Below are 11,783 nucleotides of genomic sequence, written 5' to 3'. Positions count from 1 at the left end.
GCCAGCCGCGGCCTTCCCAGCCCCATCCGTGGCCAGGGGCGGCGACGCTGCAGATACCCTCCCTCGCCAGGCTGCACCTAGCCCACCCCACCGCTACCACGAACCGTCGCCCCGGGCCCCCTCAGCCCAGCCAGGCAGCGGCGGCGGCAGCCGCCTCCCTTCCCCTTCCCTTCCCCTTCCCCTCCCCCTCCCCTCCACACAGAGCGGGCAGCGCACGCGCAGCACGAGCCCAACACGGCGGCACGTCAGGTCCCGCATGAAGCCACCGCGCACGAGCCCACGCTTGGCCACGTGACCCACACACTCCCTCCCCGCTGCTTCCTCCGTAGCGACCAGTGTCGCCGTTCTCCCGTCTCCAGCCGGAAGTGCCGCTCCTGGGCCGCTCGGCGCTTCCGCTGCTCTATGGTGGGCCGGAGGCCGGGCGGGGCGAGCGGCGGTTAATGGCGGCTACAAGCAGCGCCGCCGTCGTCGGGGGAACGCGGAAGTGGGGTACCGGCGTCCCCGCGCAACGGCGGAAGAAAATCCACGGCAAGGTACCGGGGCGGCCTCCTGCCGCCCGAGGGGTAGCGGGTGCGCGGCGCGAGGCGATGGGCCGCAGCGGCTCCGTGTCAGGCCGCGCTTGAGAGGAGCCGTCCGCGGCCCGGGGCCACGCCCGCGCTGCAGAGCGGCCTTCCCGGTAGCGCCCAGCCACCCTCGGTGGCGGGCAGGCCCGCTGCTCGCCCCCCGCCCTGCTCTCCGCCCAGCCGGACTGGCAGGCTGGCCTCTCAAAGGGTCAGTGCCCTCCGCAAAAGCAGGCGAGCGGCTGGGCTTTCCGCAGGGCTAACCCGTCTGGCCGGGGGCTGCCACCCTTCGGATGAGGGGCTGTCGTGCAGCGCTGTACGGCTGCTGAACATCCAGCATAACTTGGGGCCACATCTGCAATTTCAGGACAGTTCTTTCCCTTTGACTTCTTATAGCCCAGTGCTGCCAGCTTAAACTAGTTTCCTCCATCCTTTGTTTCTACTTGCAGCAAGGAGCTAGAACACCCTTGTTGAATCTGCTAGTGCAGCAGGCCTGTTTTGCACAAGTGCTTTGCTGTGCTGATCCTCATCGCTGTCTTCTGCTTTAGCTTGTTGTGTTTGGTGCAGTAAACACTAATTGATGATTTCACAGGTGTGAATACAAGCCTTCATTTAAATACTTGGGTTTTGAAGCTCTCTCCTATTTCCATCAAAGAGAATTCAAAGGCAGAAAGCTGTGTACTCCTCCCAAGGGGGGGAGGGAAGAAATGCTTCTGAAGCTTCTACCAAGAATTCTTAACAAATCAAGTGGATGAGATACATAACTTATGTCACCAGCGCGCTGTTGTTTGAACAAACTGTGATGATAGACTTGATGAGCTTTCCCTCTGTATGATACAGGGGTGTTTCAGGTAGTGTAACCAACTGTCAGAACAGATGCCTGCCAAGGATAGCAATGCAATAGTTGTTTTCTGTTTTATAGAAAACAAGTTATTTTTAAATTAGAACATCTTCCAAGAGTTCTGACTTACAATACATCTGTAAATTTTGAAAATTCAGATCATCATTTCTATACTGACCCAGTATGCTTCCTCATCCACACACAGAACCCCCACCTGCCACAGCAGGAGTCAGTCAAAAGTACACGTTAGTGTTTGAACCAAGCTTGGTGCATAGCCCACAACAGAATTCTTTGAGTCGAGTTATTTGGTATTAACGTTTTAACAGCAATTTAGCTAACTCAGCCGCAGTGAGCTTTGATCATACACAATTCCAGTTACCTTAGTTTGAAAGACAAACATTGTACACCCAATGAAAAAATATTAATTCCAAATACAGCTGGTTTACTAGGATGGTAAAGTTTTAAAGATCACCTGTCTTTAAAATAATTCAAAGTCAGTACCACAGTAAAAGCACATAAAGAGGCAAAGGCACTGGAACTTTTATGTAATAAGATTTAAGGGCAGTTGCATCTAAATCTTTACTTTACTTACACTTTACTCCTTATTTGTATTCTTCAGTGCAGAGCTGAAGAGCTGTGCAGGGTCAAAACTTCAGAAGTTTTAGTTAAAATACAGAAATTTCAGTGAAGAAGAGTTCACATAGCTTAGCAGTTTAGTACTGGACTAGTTCTAGGCCTTAAAATACAGGATTAGGTTTTGACCTGAGAAATCGGTATTAAATATTCTAATACTTAAGTCTTTCTATTTTCAGATAACTTGAAAAAACAGAACCAAGTTTGCTTTATTTTCAGAATGAAATACACACCCCTTTTTGCAAACTCAGGTGTTTATAACATTGTGCCTCTATTCTTGCTTTCATTTAAGTGTGAAAGCTGGAGCATTCTTAACAATAGGCTGAGAAAACTTGTTTAAAAATAATTGTTCAGTTATACTCAGTTCTGTCTTGAATCAGATATAAAATTATACTTTAAAACAAGTTTAGTGGCCTGAGTATAGCCCAGCATATCATTTATATTTGGAAGAGCTGAATCACTAGATAATAGCGTGTCCTATGCAAGGCCTTTGAATTACTGTGCATACAGTTTAATACATGGAAATGTGTTATATAATTGCTTCAGATAATCACATCTGTTTCAGAAAAACTGAAGTATTACAATCAAGAGGATTTCTGCTGCAAAAATGCTCCAGGCAGTGGCTTTTCAGTGTCATTTTAAAAAGCCTATTAGCTTCTCATTGTTTTCTGTTAAACTTTTTACTGCTGTGTTCATATTTCTGTATGTTGGATAAACTTGCACATTTCACGTCATTAGGTTGTATGTGATGCTATTTGCTTTTATTTTATTGAAAGTAGCATCCCAGACTATCTTTTTCCCTTACACAACTGGCTGATACTTTTATTGATTAAAAAGCCATATTACCCTGTTTGGTGGTTAGCACAAATAATTTTGTATCATGGTTTAACCCCAGCCAGCAGCTAAGCACCATACAGCTGCTCACGCATTCCTTCCCCCACCGGTGGGATGGGATCGAGAATCAGAAAGAAAACTGAGGAAGAGACTTCTGGGTTGAGATAAAAACAGTTTAATAATTAAAAAAAAAAATTCAAAAAAGGGAGAAAACACCACAAAAACAGAAGAGACAATAAAAAACAAGCAATGCAAATGACAACAGTTTATCACCACCAACCAACCAATGCCCAGCCAGCCCCAGAGCAGCAGCCCCTCCCTACCAGCCTCCCCCGCAGTTTTATTGCTGAGCACCACATGATGTGGTATGGATGGGGTCAGCTGTCCTGGCTGTTGTCTTCTCCCAACTTCTTGTGCACCTCCAGCCTACTCACTGACACAGCAGTCTAAGGAGCAGAAAAGGACTTGACACTGTAAGCACTATGCAGCAGTAACTAAAACATCAGCATGTTATCAACACTGTTTTCAGTACAAATCCAGAACAGACCCATGCAAGCTACTACGAAGAAATTTATCTCTATCCCAGCCAAAACTAGTACACTGTACATTTTAATTTGTTTTTGCAGAGTAGTGTGTAGGTGAACGTTAAGATCCCAGTTAGGTTGTATTCATTGTAGTTAAGGTTCTCTGAGGTTTTGAAAGCAAACGAATGCCTATCTTTTAGGAGAAATTTGTCCTTTATGTTGTGGTAGAAAATAGCACAAGATGGGCTCAGGCTCTGATGTGTTGGGGCCAGCATTGGAGTTGTAACAAGCTTTGGCATGGGTGAGAGACCACTCTGCAGTAGCTAGCTTTGTATTTGGTAATTGAATTAGTGTTTAAGTAACTGCTCCATATTTACAGCAAACAGACATGGTACTCAACTGGAGAGAGCTGCACGCCAAGGCCACGTGACCACCACAAGTGCACACATCCAGAACCACCAGTCTGTGTGTATACCTCAGGCTCTTTCTTGAAAAGGTTCAGGGGTGTGTGTTGACTTGCACCTGGTATACACAGGAAGAACACACAGGAAAGCACCATCAGATGTGAATTGCTAACAGACAGCAGACAGCCTATGCAGCCTACCTTCAGCAGTCTTTTTTCCTAGAAACTACTTGGAAACAGGATAGGTTAGTTGTTTAGCCATCAGCAGTCTCTTCCTGTGGGCCATCTTCACAACTCATCTTAACTAGCAGGGGTTGTGCCAAGAGAAGAGTCCCCCAGGAAACTGATGACCAGAGCAGGCTGCTGTCTGAACAATTCATCTACCTTGCATCTTGCTCCCAGATTGCTTTTGAGAAAGTAATGCTATTAAACATTTTTAATTGATACTTAACTGTAGCTGGGCAAAAATACCTCTGAAAGTAATAGAATATGCATGGTTTCATTCCAGAATTAAATTCAGTGTATTTTTAGTCTTATCTAGACTAGAATGCTAGAATTTCTTTACATGTTTTTTAAATTACTTAAACCTAGTCTGTCAAGCTTACAGAGAAATGTTTGCAGCACAAATCTGATTGATTTTAATGCTTTCTCCAGGGTGATCTTCATAGAAACTACTAAAGACTTCAAAGAATTCATTTTAGGCAAAATAAATGAAATAAGTTGTTCTGATAAAGTAAAATGGATCCTTGTTCAGTTGGAGTTCAGCTTCAAGCTACCAATGAATGCCATAAGATCTATTATACCCGTCACACTGGCTTCAAGACTAAGCAAGAGATATCTTCATCTGATCTACTGTTACTTCAGCTTAGGACTGGAATAACCCTTTCAGAGAACAATACAATCTGCTTCCATCATGCAAAAATTTACATTGAGAGATTTGAAGACTTACAAAAATCATGTTGTGATCCCTTTAATATACACAGAAAACTATCAAAGAAAAACTTACGTGCAATTGACTTAGATGACGCAACTTTTCTAAGTGCCAAGTTTGGAAGACAGTTTGTGCCTGGTTGGAAGCTTTGTCCCAAATGCATGCAGATAATAAACGGAAGCGTGGATGTTGAATCTGAAGATCGCCAAAGAAGAAAACTTGATTCAGACGTATGTATATGGATCAGTTTTTCCACCTTCCCCTCTAAGTTCTGCAAGCTATTGGAATTGGGCTTCATACAAGTCCTACCTCAAGAAATTAAGGTTTTTTACTAGAAATATGAAAGGGTGTAGTCTTTTGGATGTATGGGAGTTTACTGTATTTAAACCTTTATTTGGAGGACCTTAAAAAAATCCTCTTCCCTAATTAAATATTATGGCCTTTTAAATTCAAATGATTGTGTGTACTAGGGTGACTTAGAACTTGTAAGTTTATATAAGTATTAGACTGCTGCTTGTGTTTTAAGTTGTTACTCAGGCATTGCAAAAAACAAGCTTGTGTGCTTAAAACTGAACACTGCAAAGGTTCCTTCTAAAGGTGTTGAGATAAACCTCTTGGTTAGTCTCTTCAGCTTAAAAAAAAAATCCACTTTCTCTAGTAGTTCATTACCAAGTGAACCTGCACTGAGGTGAATTAAGTGTACCCTTGTGGTGTCTGAGCTGTGAAGGCCATGGCATTTGTTCAGGGTCAGTAATGAACTGGTGTGGGAGGATAGTGCTTTAAGCGCTGAGTTTGGAATACAGCAATACGTTGTTGGATGCATTGTTCAAGATGTACGCAGGTAATCAGTAGAAGTGTGGGCAACCAAAATGACAAGACCTCATCCATATATGCCCTGTAGTGAAGGAGAATCGCCTTCTAGAAGCTGTTGTCCCTTTTAGCCCAAGGGCTGTTGCCCAACTGTATTTTTCAATTACATGTCAGTGTGATTTGGAGACTGATAGGGGGTGAAATTTGAAAGCCTTGATTAAAACTGCTACTATAAAACTTGTATTGTTGGCTTTTGAGACTGGTACAGTTCTGCAGTATAAAAATTTTAAGACTTGTTTCTGCTGGGAAATCCAGTGCTTTGAGTTGAGGTCAGCAGTTTACCTAAGTTGTTACAATATCCTGGCTTGACTGAACATTTTCTTATTAATTTAGATTTGTATTTGTAATTAAATAAGATTTTCTGTCTTTGTTCAGGGACGTACAGCTAAGGCTTTAAAGTCTCTACAGTTTGCTAATCCAGGACGACAGACTGAATTCACTCCTGAGACCAGTAAGAGGGAAAAAAGAAGGCTGCAGACAAAAAATGCATCATTTAATTCAGACAGGTGAACTGTTTCCTGTATTTACATTAACTTTCACTTTGAAATAAAATAATCTTGATGGTCAGTGTCCCTGTAACACTATAACATTTTCTATGTTGATGTTCATGTTTATGGATTGCTTTTTTGTTTTGGAGGATGTTAAAGCTCACCCTCAGTAATGAGATAAACAAAACAGAAGATGAAGTGTTAGCACACAGTTCATGTTTCAGGCAGTTAGAATACAAACAAATATTTGGTAACGCAGCTCATAGATGAAGCTGCTAATTTATGCATAATCTAAAATTCTGATCATAGGCTAAATTTGAATACAGTAAGATCAAGTAGACTGCACTTAAAATACTGGAGTTATCTTTCAATAAACTCAGTAATTACACTTTGTAAACAACAGTGTGCAAGTTAGGACCTTGCCTTCCTTTTAAAAAAGGAAATTAGTGTCCAAGTTGGATAATACTAGATAAATTACAACCTTCTAATTTGACTGATTTTAAAAATCACTCTTTCTACAGAGGAAAGGTATATGCAGCTGAATTTTGTCTGTCATTTTCCACTAAAAAAAAAGTTCAGTCTTGGCCTAATAGGAGAGTGATAGAAGTCCCAGCTTTAGTCATACAGTATTTGTTAAAACATGCAAAAAAAAAAAATCACATTAATCCCTTTCCCCAGCTCTACACCTAAGTTTAACCCTACAAGACAGAAACAGACACTAGATGTGTTCACAACCCACACATCCTTTTCCCCCTCCATTTGTTTCTTCTACTCGCTTTGGGCACAAGTTGCAACCAGGGAAATTTTGGTGAAATGTTCGGAAAACTTTTTCTGTGTATGTAGTCAAACACCGAATCAAAAGTGTTGTGACATCTCTGACATGAGAGCTATTCATAGCTCAGATGCAGCCCTAAGCAACCTAATTTGAGGTGACCTGGCTGTGAACAGAGGGTCAGACAAGGTGACTTCCAGAGGTCTCTGATTCTGCAGTTTAAAATAATTGTTACAGAGATGGGTAATGATAAAAGCCTAAAAAATACTTGAAATTAGAATATGTGCACCCTAAATGATTCTACATGGACCTCCTTTGAATTACAGCTACACATTACAAAGGAAATTAAGGGAACATTTCACATCATCTGAAAGGTAACTTGAACTTGACATCATGTGACTAAGAATATTCATAAACGCTTGAGTAAGTGTGCTATTGAAGAAATAAAAACTTCCCATTCTTGAAGTTATTTCAAAAGCACTATAGTGGAGGTACAATTAGGACTGAGAAGTGTTGTCAAATACAGTAACATATATACATCTTTTAAATTAAGAGTGTTAAAATGAACACTTGAAAGCAAACTTCTGTCCACAGGTGTTAGCAGCTTGGCATCTAAATAAGTGGATTTTTTTTTTTAACATGGAAATAACTGTTGTTTTTCATTATACAGGCAAGTTATACCAGCCAAGAGTAAAGTTTACGATAGCCAGGGACTGCTGCTTTACAGCGGGATGGACCTCTGCGATTGTCTTGATGAAGACTGCCTGGGATGTTTCTATGCTTGCCCCAAGTGTGGCTCCAACAAGTGTGGAGCTGAATGTCGCTGTGACCGCAAGTGGCTATATGAGCAGATTGAGATAGAAGGAGGAGAAATAATTAGAAATAAGCACGTTGGTTAGTGCACATGTGCATTCTTTATCCTCAGTATATATTCCATGCTTTGGTTAAACACAGAGCATTCATCATTTAGTGGTTTAATGAAAGCCACTGGAATTTATCACAATCCATATGATTAATGTGCTTGTTTTCACATCCATTTTCAGTATGATTACAGAAATAATCGTATTACTGTCTTTTCACACTTCTTTATCTTGTATGCAGTCTTGTTAGTCATCCAAATAAGTTCTCATTGAACAGTCTTTCATTGTGTTTAAGGTGATAAATTTTCATGTGATGTATCCTGAGCCATTCACTATTGTTTCATATACTGTTTTGTAGAGTGTACCATCTCCATATATCCCTCATTTTTCCTTCTTTAGTTCAGGATCTCGTGGTTTATGTGAAGCACACTAAAAGTTCACTAAATTTGCATGCAGTATTAATAAAGCTTTCTCCAGTATTAATAGAGAATGCTGTATCTTCTATACCTTATTCCAGCTACATCTGATAAATTCAGTCCTGTTCACTTAAATGGATTCAAAGGCATTTAGAAGTTTAGATCCCATCTAAGTTACTGGGATTTGAGAGTAAGTTATTCTTATGAATACAAGCCTCACTGTTAAAGTGTTACTAAACTGTTACAGCATTAAAAATACCTTAAGTATGTAATTATGGTACTGTTTTGCTGATTTCTGTACAATACAATTGAAATAATTTTGCTGTATTTGTTATCAGTCTGTAATTGGACTGGTACTTCAGCAGCCCTCTTTTTTCTTTTACTTGTTTTTAAGTTAAAGTTTACATGCAGCTGAAATGAACTTAAGTGTCTGTTCCCAAACTAAGAATATCCAGACTGCTACAAAAAACCCCAGTTGAATTGAAATTATGTTTGGATGATGCATTATCTATCCTCAGAACATTAGAATTTTACAATAATTGAAATCTTAGTAATATTAAATGTTATGCCATGGTATTTCTGTTGTGTTTTGGCTAAATTTCCTATTTCTGTGATAGACTTGGCAGATCTGCATGTTTATTGGGTCATGCGTATTCAAGACTACAGTTAACTATTGACTTCTGAAGACTTACTTGGTAAAGTTGTATAATCTTGCTGTTTGTTGAATTTTCTTTCTGCCAAGCGTCATGAAGGTTGCATTGCTAAAATCCCAAGTTGTGCTTTGAGTCGTACTGACATCTGCTGGTCCTAGTGAAGTATAAGCATCAACTTATACTACATTTTTATTAAACCTGCTATGAAAATAAAGACTTTTCTTTTTTTTTTGGTCAGAGCATTGGCTGTTCTTTCAATGGATGTCTCTTGCATTAGCTTTGGGTTCCAGCCACATTTATTCCGAGAACCATCACATGAGTTTATTTAGGGAGAGCATCATGCTCTACACTTTTCCAGATAGCAACACCACGACTGAGTAACAGCCATGGCTTCCCCTCCGTGCAAGTAGCATTTAACACATTTTACTTTGTTGACTACAGAGCATGCTTATCTTGACACACCAATTAATCTCATGTGCTTGATCCACATTTGGAACTGTTTCATCTCTTAAGAAACCTTTTGAATTAGATGAAGATATAAATAGATACCTCCATGAAAGTGAGAGGGGAAAAAGCTAGTCCAATCTTGTAATTTTTTTTGTATTTATTATTTTTTCAAATTAGACCAGTGTCAGCACTACCCATTGTTAATAAACTTAACAGGCTTCCAACTGTTTGATGAATATAATTTAGCACTTAAGTCCACAGTTAGACTTCGGATTTGGTAACTGTTAAAGCATTTCACTGAAGTGAAATACAAGTCTACCAGTTGCTTAAATTGCCTCAAGCATCCTGTTATTAGAACTGTATTTCTCCATCTCCATGAAGTCTCTGAAAAGTTAGTATATTCACTCTCATTTTACAGATTCACTAGCAGCAAGTGCTTTCCCAAATAAATTACTCAAGTTGTTTCCTAACAACATGTATAGGACTGCTGTTTGACTAAAAACCTGCGCTCGGTACCAGGTGCTGTTGAATGCTATAGAAGGTACAGGAGACTTAGGGTTGGGGTGGGTTTTTTCCCCAGTAAAACAGGACTTTTTGGTGTTGCTTGTTCACATGTGCTCCTTACATATTTAGGGCATTTCCATTTAGCTTCATTTCCTTAACATGCCTAGGTTGTAGTGTGTTGTTAAGTTCAATAGTATGTTTTTATATACTTCTATGTCTCCCTCATCTATTTTTGTGAAAGAGTGTTGCAAGTCAAACTTTACCATCTTGCTAGATTTAAAATGCTTACAGCTATGAATTTCTCCAATTTTTTTCTATATGTTTTTATAAACACCACACAAATTTATCCCATCAGCATACACGAGCTATTTTATCATCTAAAAGTGAGTGCATATTGTTCCCAATAGCATATGTAGTTCCCCATCTTCCAGAATTACTCTACAACTAAGCCTGTTAAACAGCTTGTTCTTTTAATATAGCTAAAAGAAACAACTACTTGCCATAAAAGCCAAAGTTCATACACCAGGTATAATAATTATTTTAAGCTCTGCATGCATTAAAGAGGAAAGCTAACTGCAGACATACCCTAGTTAGCATGTTAAAACTTGCCTTTTGATATTAATTGCAAAAATTAATACCTAGACAAAGTTTACATACTCAAAAGACAGAAATTAATGACAACAAAGAATCTGGTTTATGAACAATGCGTATCTCATGGGTCAATTTGCCTTTATTGAACAGAAGCTCCAGATTTGTGATCTCTTAAGTACAGTGTTAAGTACTGTTTTGGTTTCTTTCTCACACAAAGCAAATCTCACATCAAGTTTAGAACATGGTCAAATTTTAACATCTTCTAAAGTCAGTGAGAGTTCTTCTGTGGACTTTGAGAGAGTTACCACACAACCTTGTGGTTATATCTGAGACAGGATGTGCCCTGGTTTTTGTCCCCCATAGTGGAGTTGAACGTTTCAAACTGATGAAACATTCCCTGGGATGCTTTCTGTTAAATACTCAAATAATGAGTTTAAATAGTCAAATAACAATATAGTACAGTCAAGTAATTAACTCAGAGAAAGTGTAATATTAATGTTTTCAGCATCTATGCTACTAAAAGGCATTTATCTTTGGGAGTTACATTATAACTTTATCCTTAGACATAGCATGAATTTCATTTTCTTTTAATCAATTAAGTTCATAACTCTTGGAAACTAACACAGGGAGACTAAGTTTTGAACCTCTTGGCTGGCCATTCAAGACATCAGAAACAGCAGGAAGCTGACAGACCTACACAAGAAGTACGATTTTATAAATCCAGAAGTCAGAATTAAAGCCTCTAAGGGAAAAAAGAAAACTGAGTTAAGGTGACTATTTTTTAATTTTTTTCCTTAGACCTGGTTTAAATTCTTTTTAGCCTTTTCATATAAGTCTTACCCGTATTAGCCAGAATGGGCCAATAGACAACGGCACAGGAGCTCGCACTAAAATCCCATAATGACATGGCTGCACAGAGGTTAAGTGGTCAGGTGGACATCCGTCACTTGTGTGACAGGAACAGCTACAGCTTGCTGGAATCAGCATTGAAGCCCTCAAGTTCTCCTAGTCTCACAAAAAACCATAAACATACAGTTTCTAGTTTCAATTTGTTTTCCTCTAATATTAGACTCACTTTTTTAGTCATATTTGTGTCTCAAAAAGTGCTGAAACTCTGCATTTATTAACTGATTTCTCAGTGGAATATAGGATGTACAGACATGCAGTAGCTTGTCCCTCATGATCCAGATTATTTTCCCCCAATAATTCTTCAGCAAACATTCTTAAAGTTTTATCCACCTTTACACTGACTTCTAACCAGTCAATATCAACAATATCTTTATTTAAACAGGCTAAACAGTTCTCTCCAACTTTAAGTTACACAAGCTTTAAAATCCTACCAATAGTAGAGGAACAGTTTATTAAAAGAATTATATTTGTATTTAGAGATCATTAATTACAAGTTGCATCTAATATTTAACAATATGGAAGCTGTACCCACATCTATTCTTATAAT

General features: G+C 39.5%; 1 protein-coding gene across 2 annotated transcripts; it reads left to right on the top strand.

Annotated features, from left to right (window-relative positions):
* Nucleotides 1-334: 334 nt before the first annotated feature.
* On the top strand, nt 335-9,024 carry ARL14EP (ARF like GTPase 14 effector protein). 2 transcript variants are annotated; one of them, XM_075755297.1, is made up of 4 exons: nt 335-533; nt 4,450-4,956; nt 5,972-6,102; nt 7,527-9,024. In XM_075755297.1, the coding sequence occupies exons 2-4, from the start codon at nt 4,534-4,536 to the stop codon at nt 7,753-7,755; spliced, it is 783 nt and encodes a 260-aa protein (XP_075611412.1). In that variant the 5' UTR covers nt 335-533; nt 4,450-4,533; the 3' UTR covers nt 7,756-9,024. The 2 variants fall into 2 exon arrangements, with proteins under 2 accessions (XP_075611412.1, XP_075611413.1); XM_075755298.1 differs by having other exon boundaries at nt 421-528.
* Nucleotides 9,025-11,783: the final 2,759 nt, after the last annotated feature.

The sequence above is a fragment of the Balearica regulorum genome, chromosome 5, assembly GCF_011004875.1.
Source record: "Balearica regulorum gibbericeps isolate bBalReg1 chromosome 5, bBalReg1.pri, whole genome shotgun sequence".
Classification (NCBI taxonomy): Eukaryota; Metazoa; Chordata; class Aves; order Gruiformes; family Gruidae; genus Balearica; species Balearica regulorum.
This window is presented reverse-complemented; position numbering and strand designations above follow the sequence as displayed.